Below are 24,394 nucleotides of genomic sequence, written 5' to 3' on the forward strand. Positions count from 1 at the left end.
TTTGTTTTTGTGCAACATCATGAATCATCATGCCAAGTTTCAAAACAATCCGTTGTGCCGCCTCGGAGGAGTAGGGAAACAACGAAAAATCTTAATGGACCCACTGACTGACTGATGGAAGGAAAGATTGACTGAAGGACATCGTTATGGCTTTTAAAGCTCATCTCAACTCCATTGTAGATGAGATAATAATAATAATACTAATACATACACACATATGTGTGTGTATATATATATATATATATATATATATATATATATATATATATATATATATATATATATATATATATATATATATATATATATATATATATATATATATATATTACAAGCCTAAAGCCATCCTTTTGTACAACACCAAATAATCGATTTATATGAGTCCACAAAAGATGGGTTGATCCAACATAATGGTATCAAACAACTGAGATGTTGTGTCGCTATATATTCCATATGTAAGCTATCTGAAACTCAAACTTGGATTGACATGTTTATGTTATTCATTGCAATGGTTGGTTCTTTGTACATTGAACAAAGATGTGTAGTTCACCATTGCATGTTTGATATGTTGTGGTGGGAGCCTAAGCAATGAATGCGACATCGCCCATTGCGATTGAGGACCTTGGTTCATTTGTAAGTGTTGCAAATTACAAAGATGAGTAGAGTGGTCAAGTAGACAACACGGTTTAAGTGAGAAAATCTCATCAGGTCCTAAGCGTAGAGTACCGTCTCCGATGAGAACGAGGCTCGACTGGGTGTTGGCTTTCTCATCACGCAGCTGTACCGTGTAGGTTCCCATGTCATCAGCTGCGAAACAATCCATGAACATCTCCACCAGACCACTCTCTCTGTCGAAACGCACGTCGTACTTCTGTACAAACCAGGCAAAGGGTTCGACCACAAAATGCTTGTTATTCCTATGGTCCATCTGAAAATAAAGATGATGCAAAGTGCAGTTAGGACCTTCATTTCTTGACTTCTTACACACCTTGTCACTTGTAATCATTTGGTTATTAAAGTAGAACTGAGCTGTTGCTGTGGGACCCAAACACTTGGCCTGGAGCCAGAAGTGCACTCGGCCTCGTTCAAGCAGCTCCACACTCAAATCACTGACAAGTGGAACTCCTGAGGTTACATAAGGAGAGAGGAAAATTGTCAGGGTTTGTACAAGGAGGAGATGCTATAAAAAAGAAAGATTTAAAAGAACTGTTGAGATAAATGAACCTGAAAGTATTACAGCACTGACACAAATGTCCTAATGACAAGCTCATCTCTTCCAGCAGAAGACAAACGTACGTGGATGTTTCTTTTCATTGCTAATTTCCAGGAGATGCTCCAACTCTGAAATCAGAAAAGAATGACAGTATGGTTGAATCATTCAATTTTGTCACAAGCAAACTGAGCAAACCCAACACTTCAGCAGCTAACATCAAAGGATAGGTTAATATATTATGATTACATTTTCAATTTCTTATTTAAAATAATCATGGTTTGCCTTTAGAGCCAAACCTGTGACATGCAAACAATCTCGGTACATGAAATTGTTCATAGTGCAGGAGCTGCTGCCAGGACAACTACCACCTCTGAGATAGCAAGCAGTGTAATCTTGTGTCTTGGGATACCCAAGATCAGACAACATGCTACCTGCAGTTTTAGGAAGGAATTTGTAGTTTGTTTCAGGGTGCTGGTGATAATGTGCTTACTCTTAACGAAAGACACCAAGGGATCTTTAACTTCCATCAACTTCCACTGCTAGGAATTGGTGTTCCAGTTTAATGTCCTTCCGATGGAAGACGCACACATTAATGCAAGGTGCGATTTGTAAAATTTCCATGAGTGGAGGGTGGGGATAAAATTTGCATACATCATGTTTTGTTTTGTGTTTTTTGATATTTTGAATTTTACAAATTACAAGCAATACATAACAATAGCGACATAAAGCTGAAAATTCACATTACAACTAAAATATATCACTAATACATTTCTCACTGAACAAACAAATAATGAAAAAATAATCTTGGAATTATTTAAACTTTACATGTTCAGATTCAAAACTTATTTCCTGAAATCAAAGTTTGACATGATAATAACAGATATTTGTTTTTTAAATGTCGGATCGAAATACAGCAAAGTAATGATGAAGACGTAGTCCATTTTCATCGGTTAATTAGCTGTGCTTCATCACATACAGTTTTTTGAGATGATGATAATGGATTAGGTGGAATCATCGCCGATCCACTTTATACAGCCAAACAGTATGATCCGGATCCAGTGACACCAAACTAAAATTTAATTTTTTTTTATCATCTTTACCATGATGTCCTGCTGATCTTGTTCTGTTTGTGTGGTTAGAACAAGCTTTTTAAAATCAGTTCGTGCCCGAAAATGATGCAGCGTACATTTATCAGTTTTAAACGTCAGGCGTTAAAACTTCACTTATTCAATCACCTTTAATACAAAATATTTTGATTGGGGAGGGGGGGGGTTAATATATCCCTCCTCCCCTCCTGTCAAATCGCTGTCAAATCAAACTCAAAACGATGCTATAAAGTTAAAACGGTTAACCATTTGGTAGAGGCCATTAAAAGCATTTGATGAAATGCTAAATGTTTTACAACACCCATTATTAAATACTAACAAAGTGTTGCCCCCAGGTGCCTCCTCCCATCCTTTCCCCTCCCTCCTCCCACCACTTCTGCTCCCTCATCCCATGTCACCCGTTTCCTTTGGACTCCCACTCAACCCCTTCCCCTTCCCCTCCCTCCTCCCACCCTACCCCACTCTCTCCGGACTCTGACCCCCACCCCTCCCTTCCCCTCCCTCCTCCGACCACTGCTCCCCCCCCCCGCCCCTACTCAATAGGTATTCGGGTTATTTGGGGTAGTAATGGTCTTAGGCCTCTTTGAGGTCTTTAGGGTCTTGAAAGGCAGAGGTAGTGGAGGTGGTGGATGAAAATACCCGAAGGACTATCCCCGGGTCGGACTTGGTCTGTGTGCCAAATTTGGTGGTTGTCAGCCCTGCGGTCTTTGTATAAAACGCAAACATACATACAGACAGATGACAAATTTTATTTACCAGATTATCTTTTCTAAGAGCACAAGTGCTGTATAAAATTCAGGATGTAACTAGATGGTATTCATAGGATGCAAACCCCAAGCAGTCTTGAAAAGACTTGGTGAAAGACTCTTGTTTTTTTTAAGGTTGTTTTTTTCTTTGATCCAATATGGCTGCCAGACCACATGACCGATGACATCATCTTTATCAAACCATATTTCTCATGGACAGTTGATCAATTAGTTAAATTTTGGTGAAGCGGTTTCTCCTCTGATTATTTTCAAAAGTTTCCCCTTCAATCTAATATGGCTACCAGAGTACGTTACACATGATTTTCATTTTTATGAAAATCCTCTTCAAATTCAAGTCAAATTGGATGAAAAGTGAGGATTTTAGAAATTTGGCCTATGTTGACCTTTTGGCTGATGTTGACCTTAAAAATAGTTGGTGGTTAAATTCAGTGACGTGATGTGCAAATCCTCTTCAAATTTCCAATCAATCAAATGAAAATTGCAGATTTTAGAAAATTGGCCAATGTTGACCTCAAAAGAGTGACTGCTATATCACATGGTAAAGTTTCAAATTTCTCCGCGGAATGGTTTTCGATGTACGCTCTTAACAAAATTCAGACATGTACAGTACGACGTGCGATGTACGACATATGTATGTATGCTACCGATCGCTCAGCCCTGCTTTTCGCTTCGTGCGCACAGGGTAACTATGCATTGCTGAAGCTGAATAACACCACTTTGTTGAACCACAGCAGTGAACATGTGATTGTGACTATAAGAGGACGTGGGCAAGCCATGCTAAACTGAACATCTTGTACGATCCAAGTCTTCTTGTTCTTTATTTTCGTATGCAGCACATTCCTGTGAGTAGGATCAATGGCTGAGTGGCTGGCATGGCTGTGCTCCTGATGCAGTGACCCCTGTAGGCTAGTACAGGAATTTTGAATTTGTTCATGGTGCCAGCGAGAGCTCACCTACTCTTCGCGAAGGACACCATGGGATCTTTTGATTCATCCATTGGGACCATACTCGGTGCAGAGCGTTGGAGCTGCCTAAGCAGTCTCCTTGGCTATTGGGCACAATCCTGGACGGGTCGCCACTCCGACACAGGATACCAGCTAGCTGGCTCTCATTTTGCCGGCCTCAGAAGGATGACAGGCTGAGTCAGCCCCACCTGGTGTTGATTCAAAAGCCGAGCGTGATTTGAACTCAGGATCTTAAGATCCCAAGCCCACCACCCTAACCATTAAGCCAACACCAGGGATCGTTAATGTACAAAAACTAATGTTGGCAGACGGGGCACCAGTTTATCGTCGATCTGACAGCTCGGCACACACATTGATGAATCACCCGAGCTGTGAAACACCGAGTCACTCCCACTCTGGGTCAAGAGGGCTTCATGTCTGTTTTGAAATAGTTCAAAAGTGCTGCAACAGAATGATTCCTAGCTGATTATTATAATCGCATACAATTTAAACACTTGCCCCTTCCGTACCTCCGATTGAATTTTAAAATGGTCGTGATAAATATGAGAAAATGCAAATTTAACAACTTTCACTCAAACCCTCCCAATAAGACGAGAACATGGAAGCTCCGTCTCTCTGCGAAGAGATTTCCAACAGATTTTTAGAGCACAGGTTGACGCAACTTGACATTGTGTGACTAGACACACACAAGCCACCTTCAAGTCCTGCCAATATCTACGTAACCCTCTATCTCCAATCCACCTAGGTACCTATCTAATTCCCATTTCGATCGACCCACCCCGTCCAACGCCACTGCCTTTCTACACTGCACCTATCTTGTTCATACCCTTCCTTTTCTTAAACATCTCAATCCCTCCATCATTTAAACATTTAATATTTTAATCAACTAGATGCTAACTCACACCTCTACTCCAAACAGTTTTAAAGTACCATCCTTGTCCAGGTCTATGCTGGCGGAGTATCCGTCGGTGTCAGTCACCATGCATGAGTAGGTGCCCAAGTCCTTCTCCGATGGAAACAGAAGGTACAGCCTGCCCCTGCAGGAAACATGAGCAGTACAGACAGTTGGTGTGGGCACATAACCACCTCAATCCCATGGCATACCGCACGCATGCGATCAAACAGCAGGGTCACCGTTTCACCTGCAGTACATTGATGGTCCACATCTTTGGGTAATTATCACTGTGGAAATGCTGGCACTAGACTCACTTATTCCCATCACTTTCACCCCAAGTTCTGCTGGGATCTGGATCCTCATAGTCCTTTTCCCAAATAAAGCTCGACGTCTCCCTCGTTGCTGGACACTCGAGCTCCAAAAATATATTTCCTTCTTCATCCACACCAGTCTGTATCGCACGCGTCTCTGCAAGAAGATTGCAATTTTTTTAGGGTTTTTTGATGAGCCCACGGAGAATCAGAAACAATAAAAGCCCATTCAGACATTCAGCGTAGAGAAGAGACTACCTTCATGCGTCTGCTTTCTGAGACCCAAAAGCACAAAGGTGTTCTGGACAATGGATGAAATCAAGAGGATGTCGATATAGATATGCTACCCACCATGAGATGCACAGGGAAGCTGACATTTCAGGTGTTAACTCTTCGTCTTTTGCTCTGGCAATAAAGGATTATCACCGGAAACGTCAGCTTCCCCCTTGCTTCACATTCCTTGATCAACGTCCCGTTGATTTCATCCATGTAGTTCTGCCTGTCCACAGACACAGATCGACACTAGACTTCATGAGTAAGACTAATTCACCCTTCTACTGTTCTGGACAAGCTGAAGAATTTTCTGAAAATATGGGAATGCAGATTGATTGAATTCATTATTTATTAAAAGCACCATAGTTCTGGGGTTAGATCCATCCTTTGTGTGATTTTAACACCATAGCCACGGCCTATGAAGTCACTCCTGATTCAATAAAACACACTTGGACTTCCATTCTGCACTCACCTGGGCGCGTTGTGGTGCACACAGGGTCAGAGCATTCTGATGCCTTCCCGAGAGCCGTGGAATTCTGAGCTTTAACTCGGAACACATAGTTTTTTCCTTTATCTAGTCCATCCACCTGCAACACATAGGTTCTGGAATATCAATATGCTTTCTTTGATGGTGGAATTCACCGATATGGTGGTCAAGGATAAACATCATTTTCAAATGGAATAAAAGGGCATTTAAAGTGAAAGTTAGAGTTTTGTTTGTTGTTTGTTCATTAGTATCATAAGAAAATTGGGCCAGAAGTCAATTAAAAGTTCAGCACGAAGGGAGTAGAATTTCTGGAGGCTGCAACTGTACCGCCGATGCACGAGCCCCTTGTGGGCCAGGGCAGGCATTTGGAATTTGGCCAGGGTGCCGGCGATAGCTCACCTATTGTACCAATACTCTTTCTACCACTGTGGGATTTTTAATATCCATCGGACAATGTAAGCAAACACCGGGCTTCATGTCCATCTGAGCAATGGCATGCTTTCAAATGCAACCCCTGCCTCTGCCAGCAAACAGCAAAGCACCTGTCTGACAATTTATAGTCAGGCTGAGAATGGTTGTCAGTTCAGGTCGGATTACATCTGTGACTTGCTACAGGTACCATGTAAACCTGTACTATCTTGTTCCATGGTCGGGTTGTCATTGACTAAACCATCTCCACCACCAAGTTTCTTGGTGAGGATGGTGTTTGGATATGGACACTCAGCAGGATGAAAAACAAAATCTGTCAAAGGGCGGAGGAGCTCCTTGTGAACCAACGGCCAACCATATCTAGCGCCCAACTGTGTCTGCAGACGACCTCCTGCAGTTGGGTTACTATTTATTAGGAGGTTAGTGGAAGGATTTGCACTCTGGCCACCGTAAAACCCTTCATTCCACAAAACATACCCAAATCATTTTTTAAAATCTGAAAACCCACTACGTAGGAGTTCCTCCTCTGCAGCTGCCCTTTGCAGGGCAGCTCACCAGATGACGGGATTGGGGCAAAGCCTTCGGGATCCCCAAACTTTGATGATAGGAGGGAAACCACAGGGTAACGTTGAGTGTGGTAAGATTGTGGTAGTCTGTGGCAGAGTGGTGCTGAGGTGTCGTCCACCAGACGGCGGTCTACTTGGGTTAACTTGAGGTGGTCCCTTCGGGTGGGTGCCTGGAATGTCCTATCCCTAAGAGAGGATGATCACCTATCTCTGTTATCATCTGAGCTCAAGTGGTTGGATAATGGTATTCCAGCATTCTCTAAGGTTCGGAGACAGGATTCCGGCGAGATCATGGCAGGTGGTTACACCTACTATTGGTCTGGTCGCTCTGATGGTTACCATGCCCAAGGAGTTGCTGTAGCTCTATCCAATAAGCTGACTCCAATGATAATTGAGGTAACACCGGTCAACGAGCGTATTATGAGACTAAGGATTTGTCACTCCTTAGGTGTCATTTCTCTGGTCTCTGTTTATGCTCCGACTGAGGCGAGTGATCTCAACGTGAAGGATGTATTCTTTGCCCCGCTCGAGTCTGTGGTTGATCAGTGTCCTAGGCAAGATACACTTCTAGTCTTGGGGCATTTCAATGCATCGACTGGAACTGATAGGGATGGTTATGAGACCTGTGTTGATCCCCATGAGTCTGGAACTGTGAACCAGAAAGGCACCAAGTTTTTTTAATTTGCAAGAAGTCATAGACTTAGGGTGGCTGGTTCATGGTTTCAGCGCCCACAAGCTCATCGCTGGACTGGTTTTCAAACGCTGGTGGTGTGGCAAAGGAGATTGACCATGTGCTCGTTGATGGTCACTGTTGGATGATGCAGAACTGCAGAGTATACCGGAATGCTCAGTTCCTCAATACTGACCATCTGCTTGTTGCAGCAACTCTGAAGTTGCAGTGTAAATCCAGGAGAATGGTACCATCGCAGCCTAGGCTGATTGTTGGCAAGCTCATGGATGAGAGGGTAGCTGAGGAGTTTGCAAGCAGCCTGAGTGTAGATTTGGGGGGCTGATTGGAGATTTGGAGAGCTGAGTGTATATTTAGGGGGCAAAGTGGAGATCTAGGGGGCAGAGTGGAGATTTCGGAGGCTGAGTGGAGATTTAGGGGGCTGAGTGGAGATTTAGGGGGCTGAGTGGAGATTTAGGGGGCTGAGTGGAGATTTAGGGGGCTGAGTGGAGATTTAGGAGGCTGAGTGGAGATTTAGGGGGCTGAGTGGAGATTTAGGAGGCTGAGTGGAGATTTAGGGGGCTGAGTGGAGATTTAGGGGGCTGAGTGGAGATTTAGGGGGCTGGATGTTTTTGGGTATCCTGAAGAGTTGTGGATTGCCTTCAAGACCACAAACCTTGATGTTGCCTGTGGATGTCTTGGAACTCACCGCAGTGTAAAGAAGAATTTTGTCTCTCAAGGGACACTGGATACCATTCACCAGAATCACAGGGCCAGGCTGAATGGCAGAGCTGAGGTGTACAGGGAGCTGAGGCGTAAAATGTACGTGCACTAAGGGTGGACAGGAAGGCCAACGTGTGAGGAATCTTTGAGGTGGTGGAGCATCACCTGTGGTCAAGTGATTCTCCTCCTGCTGACAGTGGAATTCACGCATTCTGTTCCTCCAAGCCCATCCCTTGGTTTACTGCAGTTAGAACAGAGGGTGGTGGGATCCTGACAGAGGAGTCCGAAGTGAAGGCCCTCTGAGTCAGATACTTTGAGCGGTTGTACCAGGCTGAACCACCAGCTGTCGAGTTGGATGTCAGATGTGTTACTATCCCTATCACTGACCCTCCAATCAACTGCGGTCCACATTCGTTTGTGGAAACACAGACTGCGGTGAACCGGTTGAAATGGGGTAAAGTTCCTGGTATCTGTGGCATCAATGCTGAACTTCTCAATGCTGGTGCAAATGCTGTACTTGTGTCATTGCATGCAGTTCTCTGCTCTGCCTGGAACACAGGCATCATTCAACTGACTGGAAGAGGGGCTTTGTTGTCCCTCTCTGGAAAGGGAAGGTTGATCGCCAAGACTGCAACAACTTCCAAGGGGTAACGCTGCTCTCACTGCCGGGCAAGGTCTTTGCTCTGATAATTCTTGATCGGGTTCACCAACATCTGCTTGAGCACCAGCATCCAGAGCAGTTAGGCTTTACACCAAAGACATCAACGATTGACCGTATCCTTGCTCTTCGGGTCCTCACCGAACGCAGATGAGAGTTTCGGCAGGGGCTGCTTGCAGCCTATGTTGATCTCTGTAAAGTGCTTGATTCAGGGAATCAAGATGCCCTCTGGAGGATTCTGAGTCTTCGTGAGGTTCCACCAAAACTTATTAATCTGATGTCTGAACTATACTCTGGAACTGAGAGTGCTGTGGGTTGTGTTGATACCATCTCTGACTTATTTCAAGTTAAAACTGGAGTTTGTCAGGGGTGTGTACTGGCCTTCACACTTTTCAGCACTTGTATGGACTGGATTCTGGGAAGGATGTCGGAGATATCAAGTTGTGGTGCATCATTTGGGAATGTCAAGATCTCTGCCCTTCCTTTTTCAGATGATGCAGTCATCTTTATGGAAACTCCAGATATCCTTTTGGGGGCCCTCAAGGTGCGGAATGAGGAGTCAGAGCCACTGGGATTACGGGTTTCCTGGGTCAAAACTAAGACCCAGGCTTTCGTTGACATCTTGGATGCTGCTGTCCTGTCTGTACCTGGATGTTGAGGTCACGGAGCGATTCACTTATCGTGGCAGTGATATTCATGTCTCTTCTGGCTGTGAGCCAGAGTTCACCAGATGTCTGGGTCGGGCCTGGGGAGTCATGGATTCACTGGATCATGGGGTGTAGTGCTGCTGATACCTGTGCAGGCAGACAAAATTCTGAGTCTTCAGGTCCTTGGTGCTTCCAGTCTTGCTCTATAGATGTGAGACTTGGAATCTGACCAGGGATCTGAGACGGAGACTTAATTCCTTTGGTACCAGGTCTCTCCGGAGCATCCTTAGCTATTTCTGGTCGGACTTTGTGTCCAACGAGCGGTTTCTGAGAAAGACTCAAATGATATTTATACCAGCATAGTTTGTGAGCCTCAGCTGCGGCTGTATATACATGTGACTCATTTTCCTGACACTGATCCTGCTCACCAGATTCACTCAGCGAGGAACCCTCCTGAGTGGAGGAGGCCAATGGGCCAAACACGTGCCTCGTGGTTGCAGCAGGTTGATCAACATCTCAAGGAGATGGGGATGGGCCAAGCATCTGCTTGGGAGATGGCCAGACGGAGGCCCCTGAAGTACTGGTGGAAAGTGGACACAGTGATGCGCTGCTCTGGCACATTCTTCCATACCTGACCTGACCTGACCTGACCTGAGAATAAAACTTGGACAATACAGGTCATACGTTCATGCACATCCTCCTCCTACTCCTCCTCCGTTGTTTGCAGCACAAGGCTGCAGGTAGCATCAATGACTGAGGGCGCAGCTGTGCCGCTGATGCTGTGCCCCTCTACCAGTATACTGGTACCGATTTCACCGACCTCAGAAGGATGACAGGCTGAGTGAACCCCACCTGGTGTCTCTGCTCACCAGATTCTCTCAGCAAGGGAGCCTCCTTAGTGGAGGAGGCCAATTGGCTGACCATGTGCCTCATGGTTGCAGCAGGTTGATCAACATCTCAAGGATATGGGGATGGGCCAGACATCTGCCTTGGAGATGGCCAGATGGAGGCCCCTGAAGTACCAGTGGAAAGTGGACGCAGCGATGCGCTGCTCTGGCGCATGCTTCCATACCTGACCTGACCTGAGAATAAAACTTAGACAAGACAGGTCAGAGGTTATTGCACATCCTCCTCATCCTCCCCCTCCTCCTCCCTCTCCCCTTCCTCCTCCTCCTCTATTGTTTGCAGCACAACGCTGCAGGTGGCATCAATGACTAATGGTGCAGCTGTGCCGCTGATGCTGTTCCCCTCAACCAGTACACTGGTACTGATTTCACCGACCTCAGAAGGATGACAGGCTGAGTGAACCCCACCTGGTGTTAATTAAAAGGCACCGGGCTCAAACTCAGGACCCTAAGGTCCCAAGCCAGCCACCCTAACCGCGAAGCCAACACCAAGCTCAGTACACGACCTGTGCACCATCCTGTTTGGACACTTTTCATTGCAGCGAATATAGAAATGGCTGTCGACCTCTATTGTGCCAATGTATTCTCAAAACAAGATTGTGGTAGTTTGTGAACGTGAACCAAGGACATCGTGAAATATTTAAATTTTTCTGACTACTTAGCTGCTCACATTTCCTGAAATTCATTACAGACTAACAGCAAAGTTTGGTGAAGTGACCCCTTCAAAAAAGGAATGAACTGCTCAGTATATATACACTTGGTGAAGGTTGAAATAAAAATGGCTACGAAGGTGTGCACTGGTGCTGCTGGGAAATCTGGAGTCACAACCTCAAACCGATTCAGTGAATGACATGTCATTGGAGGCCTGTCATACCTGAGCAGACGAGTGTGGAAACAAAACTCTACCAGCATCTTAATGGGGTATTTTTGTTTATTTTTGGAATAAAGTGTATTTACAGGTGATACTTTTACTAGAAAGATTATGATATTTACAAGAAATATAATTGTGTAATATAAATTCATTAAATAATTGAGAACCAAGAGTAGTTTGTAAGTACTATCCAGCCTTGCCTTCAGACGAGTCTTCATAATCGCCGTCTTGTTAATTGGCTGCCACTCTCCAGGCAGGTGGTCAGCATCGATTTCTGCCATTTCCATCCAATATCCAGTAATCGGCCCTTTGCCTTCATAAACAGGAGGCCGCCAATGCATCACAAGGGAGGTGTCCTGCACTTCCCATGCTACCAGCTCATGTGGAGGCCCTGAGGTGAGCAAATGGGACATCACAGTTACCAACCATCACTGACTCATTCCACATGGTGCCTGGACGTTGAATCAAAGTCACCTTGTCCGTGAGTTGAAAACATCAAATGTGATTCAAATATCAAATTTAGTTCAAATTGTTGGTATAAACCTTGAAATATCTCAAACATGTGTAGCATTTTTGTGAATCGTATGCACACATGTTGATGCAATTGGTGTCCACTTATTACGTGTGTGTATTGTATAATTAGTCCTAAAAGGGCAATAATATGCACCAAATGCTATTTCAAAAAAAGTTCACGCTTTTCAGACCCTTTATTGCTCACCAGGCTCAGGCATTGTCCACTGGCAGCACGTGAACGTCTCGCTGGGTTCTGAAGGGTGCCCGACGCCAATAATATTGGCTGCACGTATGCAGAACTGGTACTGCTGGCCATCTTTGAGCCCTTTGACCTTAATGTGATGGGAAAAAAAAAATGAACAACTCTGCTTCATTACTCAAGTATATCCGCAACTATGAATATTAAAATCCCATTCAAGTGGGGAGTCACCAAATTATTTGCCCAATTTGAAAATTAAATTAGAAACGATTTGGAATGTTTCTGCAAAAAACAAAAAAAGAATCATCCATACATCATGGCTTACCTGGTAAGCACAGGGTGTAACACATGTTGAAATTCCCTCCATCCAAGGTCCTGGCTCACCGTTGCATACCTCCCTGTAATCTATGTAGTAGGCCGAAATGCAAGCCCCTCCATTTGTCTTGGGGGCCTTCCATGAAATCACCATGGAGTCACAAGTACTGGCCAGTAGGGATAGATCATAGGGAGCAGATGGACGAGCTGTGGAAACACGATAGAAACCAGTCCTCCATGTGCTCTTTTAACACGGATAGAGGCTCATGGTAGAGATTACACACATATCACATGTTGCACCAATTCATATATTTATCATGACAAGCTCCTCAGCACAAACACTCAAATATATGTATAAGGTCATGTATTTAAACTTATTCGTTAGACAGTTGGCGAGGTTGAATTCATTTCTCCGATCGATGGTGCTGAATCTTTGATGTCTTATTAAATTCCATCCATAATCCATAATCCATCCATCATTTGTGACCCTAAGGTCCATCCATAATCAGAAAGAGTACACTGATAACTAATTTTTAATTGTGTCTTCAATCATGCGTGATAAGATGAACAGATTGAGCACTGGATTCAGATGTGAGGATGAAAAAGGTTGGGAAGTAGAGTGCAAACACATCTGCATTTGAGTAGAGCCCAAAACACAAAACGGAGACATATTTTCATCACATAAAAGTGATATGCCTGATGTTGGCTTAATGGTTAAGGTGGTGGGCTTGGGATACTAGGATCCTGAGTTCAAATTCCGCTCGCCTGTTGAATTAATACCAGGTGAGGTTGACTCTGCCTGTCATCCTTCTGAGGTCGGCAAAATGAGTGCCAGCATGCTGGCATCCTGTGTCGGAGTGGTGACCCATCCAGGATTGTGCCCAATAGCCCAGGAGACCGCTTAGGCAGCATCAACGCTCTGCATAGAGTAGGGTCCCAATGAATGGATGGATAAAAGTGATACTTACTCTTGTTGGTTTTTGTTCTGCAGTGATCATCATGTCGATAGGCCATTCAGGGTATGTGACAATAATAAATGGGAGCCACTTTAGCGCACAGTTATAATATTCAGAAACATGAACTCACACCTCCTCTTGCTCCACACATCCTGGACCTCTCTCTCTACCCATCATCCCAAACCCCTCACTCCAGCTGTGAGCCTACAACTTACCCAAAGCAGCGAAAACCTTGATGGATTCGGAAGCAGGAGAACTTGCACTCATCCCTGCAGCATTCATTGCTCGGACATGGAATGTGTATTTCTTCCCAGTCGATAACCCATGAGCTATAAACCTGGAGAGTTGAAAGGAAAATGGGAGGATGGGGGAAGCAGTGAACAAAAGAGATTTAAAAAAATTTAACAGTCGTCTTTCATCAGAAATATGAAATTATTTGTTATGTAATAAATAATGGCGAAAGTTGATGATATAGTGACAAAGTGTGTGTGTGTGTGTGTGTGTGTGTGTGTGTGTGTGTGTGTGTGTGTGTGTGTGTGTGTGTGTGTGTGTGTGTGTGTGTGTGTGTATGCACTTTGTATCTTGAATCGGCTTGTTGTTGCAAGGAAGCCATTTGTCAGTGCCTTCCTCACAACAATCCACATAGTAGCCCAAGAGGTCTTCAGCATCGGTTGTTGGCTCCCAGGAAAGAGCAACCGATGTGTCGGTGTGCCGGGTAGGCAGTGCTCGCCCCGGAGGAGAAGGTACCCCTACAGACAGACAGGTTTATGTAATTATAATTTGTAATTTTGAATTGTCCTATCTTACAAAGGAATGTGAAACTATTCAACGAAGGAGAGATGTTAAAAATTCATTGATCGACTCCACCAGCATACTCACCCAGACGATCGCCCAAACGAATAGGGCCTGCAGGCTCCGATGGCTCACTGATAGCTCCGGTGGTGCAGGCTCGCACTCTAAAGTAATAGGAGCATTCAGCATCCAGATTGAACATTGTGAATCTGGGAGAGTGTGCTGGAGAGCCAAGGTTCACACGTTCCCACACACCACCATCCCTAGCCAACTGCACAACAGATAAGTAAGGAAATAATCATTTATTTTCTGATCGTAGCAGGGGAATTAAGGGAGCAGAGTTAGATAAGTGTAAACTTTTGAATCAGTACCATGATAAAATTGTAACTGTGCATTGAGCATGGGAAATGACTGCCCGAACTAATTTGGACCCTTTATGATCATTGACTGTTTGTGTTTTTCATTTGTACTGCATGTACATGATCGAGGCTCCTGGAAGAGCTATCAAAGCTCGGAAAGCCCATCACGCTCTGACAGCAGTGTCCAATGGCAAATCAAGCTTGAAAGGACATCATCCTTATCCATCATTCATACCTTAGGTGATGTTAGGGTAATGAGGAATAGTGTGCCTGTTATTTTTCCCAATTATGCTACAAAATGGGCCGTCCATTTATTATGTACTGGGAAGAGTACCCATGCACAGTGATGGGAAAAGCAAGGAAAAGTACCCATCTCCAGTGATGAGAAAAAATTCAGTTAATCTATCAATTTAAATAATATTTAATGGACTTTAACAAGGTTGTGTTGCACTCTTGGTTTCACTCAGAGCCAAAGCTCTGAGCTACTTATACCGCCCACTGTGAAATGGTGGTGCAACATCCGGCAGCGGAGATTCAATTCATCTCAAGAGTGCAAAATAAAATTTGGCATCAACATTACTTATGCCTGTTCTCCCGTCATTTCAAAAGGGAATGTTGGCAAAAGGCAAATGCAGTACGGGAAGTGACTGCTGTAAACCGGAGACAGACGAACGCACGGACAGACACCACGATTCGCAAGATATAATGGATGACTTCCCTTCTAAGAAACTTCAATAAAGAAAGAGACAATTTGGTGCATCAAGCCTGGACAATCGTTGCCAACGTATGACAGTTTATTGTATACAGAGCCAAGCTAGAAAACTAAATGGATCAGGATGCAACAGGACAAAAGGAACAGTAGGAAGCGGATGGGAGGGGGCATCACCAACAGCGGTGTTGAAGGACAAAGTAGAGGGAGATGTGGACAAACAATGGGGTGGACAGGATGGATACAGAAGGAAAGTTGTCCACCCCCCTCTTCCTCGCTCTCCTCCCTCCTCTTTCTCTCCCATCCCTCCTCCATTTCCCCCCCCCACCCCTACTCTCCCACCCACTCACACTCTCTTCTCCCTTCTTTCACGCACTCACTTCCCCCCCCCCCCCCCGCCTCTCTATATATGTCCGTGCTCTATCCTTTTCAGCGTATGCCCTAACTCCTAAATAATTACATCATTGAGTCCATCCATAATTAAATTTAAGCATATTTTGTACATCCTTGAAGAATAATTATTAAATGCTAGTTTTAGGTCACGATACTAAATGTAGGTTTTGCTTAAATTAAATGATTAACACTGCAACATTTGTTCAAAAACTTTCAGTATTGGCTACTGATATTAACAACGCTGATATAGTTTGTTCAACTTTGTGATAATCCTCAATTTGTCGCAGTGCCTGTGCCGCTGAAGCAGCTTCCTGAGCAAGGGTTATAACGGGTGGTTTGCCATCGCTTTCCCAGTAATATTTTGGGCAGAAATTTGTAATTTGGCCAGGATGGTGGGTGATAGTTGTCCCACTCTTCGCAATGGTCACCATGGGGATCGTTAACATCCACCAACTAATGCCGGTTGACAGGACACCCCAGTTTAACATCCATCGGAGAGAGGGCACATACGTTGATGATTCACTCAGTCTGTGAAACACCTGGATGAAAGTGTATAGCTTGGTCAGGATTCAAACCCAGGCTAGACAGCTAAGAGGCGAGTGCGTGTACCTCGAGGCCATCCGGTCATCCCAGGTCGTATCTTAATGCATTGTTCATAAACAAACTGTGATTCCATGTCGTATTATACATTTAAAATGTATCTCATTTGGTATCATGCATTTCTTCTGTTTGAATGTTAAGCTTAGCCTGCATGCGGAGCTTTTCAAATGGAGGTGGGAAGCAGTTGCCGGAAAGGGGAGACAGCCAAACGTGTGAACATGCAAATGCATGCACAGACACCACACTTCACATTATATAATAGATGCATGGGAGTCGCTACAATGAGAAAATTGAAATTGGAAAAAAGGGAAGAGAAGGGAGGATAATAGAAATAAGAAAGGAAGTGGGGGGATTGGGGAGATGAGGGAAAGGAAGTTGGAAGGAGTCAAAGAGGAGACGGTCGGTGAAAATTCAAAATTTGAATTTTCGTGATTATATTTGATAGGACAATTTAATAATGCATTTTTTGCTATTTCTGCATTGGATTATTTTCTCTCAAAATCGTCAATGTTCCCAGGATTTAATTTGCACATTCAAATAGAAAAATCAATCAGAAATTCATCGTAAAAATTAGCATTCGTTTTGCATGTCCTGCATTAGTTTTTCCAGGGAGCAGTATTTTCATCTGCAAGGCTGTAGCACACAGTCAATCATATTTTAGCATTTATGAAATATTTGTATTTATCCAAGATTTGATATCTACTCGAGGTAGATATCAACGGTTTGGTCAACAGTTTACATCATTTTGTTATTTAGTGTAGCTATCGCAGACAGTCTAGAACTGAAAACTGTTGTTGTGGGGTTTGATGAAGCAACCTTGCTATCCAATATCAGATGGTAGAATCCATTTTGGCAGACAAGGTTGAATCAAATTATTCAGTATGTCCACAAATTATCTTTCAAATTTCGAACTGTAATAAAAAGTAACGAAATGTAATACAAGCCGGTAGGCGGCGATGGGTCGCCGAGCATGGAAACTATAAGATATAGAGCAAAATAGATGTCATATAGCGGATAGGGAATCACCTTAAGATTATGCATATCAAATCTCATCCAGTTCCATCTACTGATAACTACTCGGTATCCATTTGAATGAAAAGTACCGAAAATGCGGTTTGAAATCGGAAAGCCCCAAAGTTCGACGGGGTGCTGTGGGTGAACAAAGATCGAAATTGAAAATCCGGCTCGATCGTTTGTGCACAATGTATTCCAGACGATTAGTGTGAATTTTCATGACCATCCGACCATAACCCGAGGAGGAGTAGCATTTGGCGCGAAGGCACCTCCAGCTCTCGCTTATTATCGATTTTTGCACTAATTGACCTTTGACCCCTGACCTAAGCGAAATCGGTCAATATGTCCTGAGGCAAAGTTGTAGTTCTCATCGAGTACCATGAACCTGCAAAGTTTCATTCGTATCGATGCACTCACCTGGTCGCTAGGGGGCCTTCAATTTTCGCCAATTTTCATGCATACCCCAATTGTAGGGGGCGCTGCGGGTAAAGTATTCCATATATAACAAAACCGGAATACATTTGATAGAGCATCACCTGTAGATGATTCGTGCCAAATTTCATAACCCTACGTGGGATAATGGCTTTCGGAATTGATTTCGCGTGAACGAGACCGATTTTGAAGGTTTTTCGGTTGTTGCTAGGGAACCAAAGCGTCCCTAGCAACCATCACAATTTCCAAAGCACTAGGTCATAAGGTGTACCTTCCACCCGAGTTTGGTCAAAATCCGCCCACGTTTACTACCAATTATGCTGATGACAAACGAACAAACATCCAAACAAACAGACAGAATTACAGATAATAAGGGTCACCTATTTCGGTGACCAAATAATGATGCAGTTTGCTGCATGTGAAAAAACATTTCTAAACATTTTGTTGATTTTTTTTATTTTAGTTTTCAAATGTCTCCTGAAACACGAAATCACATTTACAACAAATGACGTTCAAACAAAAAAAAACATAATGCGTTTCCTTATTTTGTTAAACCTGTGTGGACCAAATCAACTACAACCTCTCAGACTCAGAGTGGACACTCTAACCATTACACGTCTGAGTCTGATATTGCATTGTTATGCAATAATCCTTGTGTTTCTAGTCACACATTGACACGTGCACGCACATATCAAGTGCACAAGTGTATCTAGAGCACATGCCCAAACTATGCTTTACATGCCATTGTATTCCTCTTTACAATCACTGTGCACAAGAATAGTCGTCTGAAATTACATTACACAATATAATGATTCCGCATCCGACACAGATGATTAACCTTCAAATGACTACAATTAAATTATGAAAGATTAAAGAGCATGAAAAGTTTCCCTAGATTTGTACACAGATTTTGTGGAATAACGTACGTAATCTTTCTAAATCACGTTTGACTCTTACTTTCTCGATGTAGTACGTGAGACCTTCACGCCAACCTTGTTTTGGGGGTTTCCAGCCAAGGACAATGTAATCCTTTGATGCCTCCATCACTGACACCTCAACAGGGGGCTTGAGAATTGCTGTCCCTGAACAAAAAGTTACTTATAAAAATCAGCCATCATTCAACAGGATCTCAAAATTGCTGTCATCTTCAACAGCTAATCAAGTAAACTAGAGAACGATTGGTAACTTACCATCCATTTCTTCCTCAGAAGCCAATATTTTTTCAATCCAAGAGACTGTTTAAAAAACAAAAGACATTGTTTTTCAGCACCACAGGACAAAAAAAAAAAAAAGGCGAGAATTCTAACAATATATAGTTCGATGGATTGAGAGATGGAGGCAATGAAACAACGACAAAATGGCGACAGTGGAAAGTGTAGTCTACAGGTTTGGTTGTGTGAAAAACCGGTGAGAGCAAGTGCAATACTTGCTGGGGCTCCGCACGTTTGTCGTGTGCTTGCTCAGTGGGATCCAGCGTTGTGATTGGCTCAGAGACGCGTGACGGACGGCTTAGGCCTCGCTGGTTCAAGGCTCGCACACGGAATTCATAATTTCGGCCCTCAGAAAGACCAGTGACGGGAAAACGGGCGAGCTTGGTTGGAGTGGTATTGCAGCGCTGCCACTCATTGTGGCCCTGTTCCCTCCTGAAGAGTATTGAAATAGAAAAAAAAAATTATTCGTGAAAAACTGTAGGTCGACAGGAAAAAAAGAAACTTTACTTGAGCAATAAATGCAAAGCCATTTTATTTGTTTGTTATTTCGGCTTTTATTCTTTTGTTATGCATTTGTTATTCTGACCATATTACTGTATTGTTGTGCAATTATTATTTTTTTTTATTTTGAATAAGTTTTAAACAACCCAAAGAGAAAATTCATGGATGTGTTCCTTCAATCAGAATTTGACTCTACCACGTCATTCCTCATCCCCATGTCAAAAAAAAACAACCTTTAAAAGCCGAGGGTAATCACTTGCAAACTCTCCACATTAACAAAAACCGAATGTGTAGAACTGAAAATGTAATTGTTGAAGAACTGTTCCAGCATTCATTCCAATGTCTTTTTGGCACAAGGGATATGCAGAACACCTGATTGAAAGTCTACTCGTAATGTAATTGCCTCATGCAATGATCATCCAGCGTGTGCATCTCCTGTACCTCGATGTTTTTAGATTTATGACAAAATGCAATCACTGGATTTGTGTTATTCTGAGCAAATTATGCGGTATTCGCAGTGAATTACAAACAATTTCTCCAAGACTTCGGCATGTGTATCATCCTAAAAACACACCGATTACATTGTTTAAAAATCAATTACAACTACATACCTATAATAAAATGAGAGGAATTAAATTATTGGTCATCTTTAAGAAGGGTCTTCCATTAGCTATGTGGCAAGGCTCTTTAATGTGAAGAGAAGAACTGTTCATGACCTCAGAAGATGTTATCAAGCCACTAGAGCAATAAGATATAAGCTAAGAAGCGGAGATCCTTGGATAATGACTCCCACTCAGGACTGATACATTTGCAAGACTCGTCCATGCAATCAGTTTCAAACTGCCCAGAGTATTGCAAACACACCCCCTCGACCCTACAGGATAAGAATCAATGGCGTTTTGAGGCGTCTCAGTGATACAGGGCTCATTGTCCTGTTCAGCGTCCAAGACTTGCACCGCAATACATCCAAGCAAATTTGCAATGGTCAAATCAGTGGGTCCGATGGACATGGAGGCAAAGGGCAACTGTTACGTTCAGTGACCAATCCAGGTTTATCCATAAAAGGCATTATGTCTCATGTGCACAGGTCTATAGGAGACACAAGGAGTGATACACCCAGGTCAGTGTCCAGGAAGTCGCAAGTTTTGGACGTGGAAGTGTCATGATGTGGGTGTTATTGCTGAAATTTGGCACATCAACTTGATCCGTATCCATATTAATCTGATGGAAAATCGATACGTGAATGAGATCTTACAACAATATGTGTTGTCGATTCTTCATCATGGTCCAGGAATCATTTTCATGCACAATAATGTTTTTGCTCACAGGGCCATAAGAACAAGAAACATTCTTGTCAGTGCCAATATTAACCTCATGACAACCTAGCCTGCCAGATTTAAATCCAACCTAACATCTCTGGGATATAATTTGTTGTCACTTTCCAACCTTGCCAAGACAGCCACAGACCCTCGATGAGCTGGATCAGGTTTTGATTTGGGAATGGAATGCCATTCTCCAGGCTCAGAATCGAGTGCTCATATGATCGATGTGATATCGGTGTAATTCGGTAATTGCTGCAAGAGATGGACATACCCAGAATTGAGATCGTTGCTTCCACATTGGATCCCTATGTGGAAACCTTCGCCACAACGCAGCATTACGTGAATCAGTCACAATGAAATGAACATGTAATTATTCAACATTTATCTACTGTATGTCAGGGGTTTGCACTTCATCTGTGTCCCATGATGTCAAATAAATATGTCACAGAAACAACAATCATATGTTTGGTGTTTTATGGCGGAGAGAATATAATGGGGAAAATATTTGTATTGCAAGGTGCCACAACACTCGATCCATGTACCGGAGGGGTTCAGGGTCAGGTTTGATGGTGACAAGACTTGCTACAAACCCTTCATTTTCAAAACTCCTTTCCTGCAAGAAGCAGAATTTTTTGTTATCCATTTATATCCCATAGATATCAGAGACGTCACCATTCTGATAGTCATTGATTAATCATGACATCAATGATGAGAGGAGGCCATTCCACACGATCATGAGCTATTTTGCAACATTCATTCACTCGCATGCCCATATGACCATCTACACCGTCGGTCCATCTTAACTTCGACCTCCCTCTACTTCGACACGTTTCCACTTTACCAAGTATCATAATTTGTCCCAGGTTTTGCCCCTTAATGACTTATTGATTAGATTAAGATGTACCATACTGCTTACAGAGCGTTGGTGCTGCCGAAACTGTTTCTTGGCATGGTTATATTCGGTGGTTTGCCATTGCCTTCCCAGCAGTCAATGAGGATGGGAATTTTTAATTTATTCATGGCACCGACGATAGGTCGTCAACTCTTCCTGAAGGACGCCGTACGTTCTTTAAGGTTTACCGAGTAATGCCAGCAGACGGAATGAATGCCCAATTTAACATCCATCCATCTTTGAGAGTATGAAAGACCATGGTTTTCGATGGGGGATGGTTCTTCTGTCAATTATGGTACCCAGTCTCAACCACACTTTTATTGGTTACTCTGGCTGTCTATGGGAAATGCAGAAGCTTATGACAGCACCCGAAATCAAAAGCTTGGATTTTCCTTCGACGCCATTGCATTTACTCTCCATGTTTAAACATATGTATGTTGTAATCTCCAAAAAATGTGTGCTTAAACTAATTTTAATCTTCATGGATTTACTGATGCTTCACTCTTTCCATAACTTTGTTGAAGCCTGCACTCATGGATGTCTTCTTTGCCATTCCATTTCATTTTCATATCCCTGTTGTGCCCCCATCTGTTGTTTGCTATCGTGGTTCCGCAATAATTGAACTGGTTTATAATCTCAATTTTATATGTACTTGCAATAATAAATGGATATTCCTCCAATTGGTTCACGATAACTACCTGTTTTTTGATATTCAGAAATAGAACAATCATTTCACATGCAATTATAATCTTACTATAGTTATAATGGAGCAAATGTGGGTGGATGTCACCAAACCCCCAAAATAGACATGCACCAGAAAAAGCGACGCCTTTGGTGGTAGCAGGTAGTACAAATAGTTTTCCTTTATCTTTTGATATGGAGTATATGTTGTGATAAATTAAATTTCTTTCAAAAATGACAAAAATTAGAAAGTGATTTCCAAGACCATGCCACAGGCACATTGCTCACTGAAAGTGGGCCAAGAAGGGTGTTGCCACCTCGAGGGCGTGGGTTCCCGCTGTTTGTTCCAACTAAACTTCTAATTCTCTGACATGAAGAGCCAACAAAGCGGAAACGATACAACAAGATGAAAAAAAACACTGCAGACTCTATCCACCTCTCTATGTAGTATCCGGTGATGGCGCTTCCACCATCATCACTTGGGTGCTTCCAGCAAATTACAGCATAGTCTCTGTTTATATCTTGGCAGGTAACTTCCAGTGGTGCACCTGGTGCTCCAGCAACAAAGGCGTCTGCATCTGCAATGTCAGAATTTTGAACAGAAAGCACATCAGGCACAACTTACACACGATAAATATCCACCCTCCCTGATGCAGGCTTTGTGGAAGCTGATAACAGATGTCATCTGGCAAGAGTACAAGAATTTTAAGCTTTACCAGCAACAGATGATTCATCCATTGTCCATTCCATCCACTTGACATTCCCTTCCCACTGCCATTAATGGCATCTGCCTTTGAGCTCTTCCATCAGCCTAGATTTTGTGTTTAAATGACTAATTGTACAAAGACATGTGAAAGGAAACAAAGGATATTTGTCGTGTCAACATTACAACCAATACCACGGACGAAGACGTATGCACTGTACTCTCGACTGCTTTTTCCAGCAGTCACTCTCAGTGAATACAGCCCTTCATCCTCCTTATTAAGGTGATGCAGGTTTATTGAGGCTCGCTCTCCATCCCATTTGCTTGTGAGCCACTGAGAATGTTCCAGCAACATGCCTGCCAACACAGATGTAGCAGCCACTCACGATAGGCCAATTAATGAGAAACAGTTGCAAAGTGCTTGATTAGTTCTACTCAAAACCTATTATTGCAATTGTAAACTTTCTAGTTATCTTAGTTTGTGGGGCTCAATTTCAAATGTTAATGTTAACCCAGTGTGGTCAATAATTTGACACAACAATATATTCATGTATTGTTTTCAGCCACTGGTCAGTGTCATGTGTACAGTGGAAATTGCTGTGTTACAATGACTTGTTTTGATGTTATAATTTAACTTAAGTCAATGATATTTAGACTGAATCAATCCCGAGTTTGGCATTCTCATCTGAGCACATAGTTCATGATGATGAGGTTAATATCTCATAAAATGTGTTTGAAGCGTCCAGTGTCTAGCATTGTCTCAGTAATCTGCCGAAAGGTACAGTGAAGTCTCATAATATGTTTTTCTACACGTGAGTGATGTACAAGCCTCTCCATGCGCCTTATAGCACTGCAGAAAAAAATGACAGGAAGAAGCTTCTCAGATATTCCAGAAATTACTGGTAAATTAAAGCCTGTAAACCTAAAATTACACAATAAGTTCAAGGGATAAGGATAAGTTGGTGAATCAAAGAGGCCCTGAGCATGTACTTTCCATGGATTTTTAAAGGCAGTAAAATTTGTTAACGTAATGCATAATTGACTCAAGCTGAACTAGAACGGCACTCGGTAGAGAGTTTACCTCCGCCAAGTTGAACAGTCCACATTTTGTATCCCACTGACACTTCGGATCTGGATCCAGACTTGAACCAAAATCTAATCAGATTGCTCTCGTCACTTAACCAACAAATCCACCTAGTTTTGTCATAACTTGTCCATAATGTTTTGAAATGTCATGCTATGTATCGCTTTTGACTCCATTTATCAATGGTGAAGAATCAGTTCAAATATTTTTAAAATTTTCGTATCCGAATCTTCAC

General features: G+C 42.9%; 1 protein-coding gene across 2 annotated transcripts in view; it reads right to left on the reverse strand.

The window, feature by feature from the left end:
* The window catches only part of LOC147035292 (myomesin-1-like), a 95,513-nt gene that overhangs the window by 37,232 nt on the left and 33,887 nt on the right, over positions 1 to 24,394 (reverse strand). For both annotated transcript variants that reach the window (XM_085896528.1, XM_085896517.1), the window contains exons 10-26: positions 23,271 to 23,432; positions 22,809 to 22,950; positions 19,209 to 19,408; positions 18,956 to 19,000; positions 18,723 to 18,847; positions 14,346 to 14,529; positions 14,041 to 14,215; positions 13,682 to 13,803; positions 12,521 to 12,717; positions 12,202 to 12,328; positions 11,684 to 11,874; positions 6,003 to 6,117; positions 5,261 to 5,414; positions 4,982 to 5,088; positions 1,297 to 1,341; positions 989 to 1,125; positions 727 to 871 (exon numbers count right to left, since the gene is read on the reverse strand). In XM_085896528.1, coding sequence (XP_085752654.1) covers positions 727 to 871; positions 989 to 1,125; positions 1,297 to 1,341; positions 4,982 to 5,088; positions 5,261 to 5,414; positions 6,003 to 6,117; positions 11,684 to 11,874; positions 12,202 to 12,328; positions 12,521 to 12,717; positions 13,682 to 13,803; positions 14,041 to 14,215; positions 14,346 to 14,529; positions 18,723 to 18,847; positions 18,956 to 19,000; positions 19,209 to 19,408; positions 22,809 to 22,950; positions 23,271 to 23,432 — 2,373 coding nt within the window. The remainder of the gene's footprint in view (positions 1 to 726; positions 872 to 988; positions 1,126 to 1,296; positions 1,342 to 4,981; positions 5,089 to 5,260; positions 5,415 to 6,002; positions 6,118 to 11,683; positions 11,875 to 12,201; positions 12,329 to 12,520; positions 12,718 to 13,681; positions 13,804 to 14,040; positions 14,216 to 14,345; positions 14,530 to 18,722; positions 18,848 to 18,955; positions 19,001 to 19,208; positions 19,409 to 22,808; positions 22,951 to 23,270; positions 23,433 to 24,394) is intronic.

The sequence above is a fragment of the Eptatretus burgeri genome, chromosome 1 (assembly GCF_056783735.1).
Source record: "Eptatretus burgeri isolate ZD-2024b chromosome 1, Ebu_testis_v1, whole genome shotgun sequence".
Classification (NCBI taxonomy): Eukaryota; Metazoa; Chordata; class Myxini; order Myxiniformes; family Myxinidae; genus Eptatretus; species Eptatretus burgeri.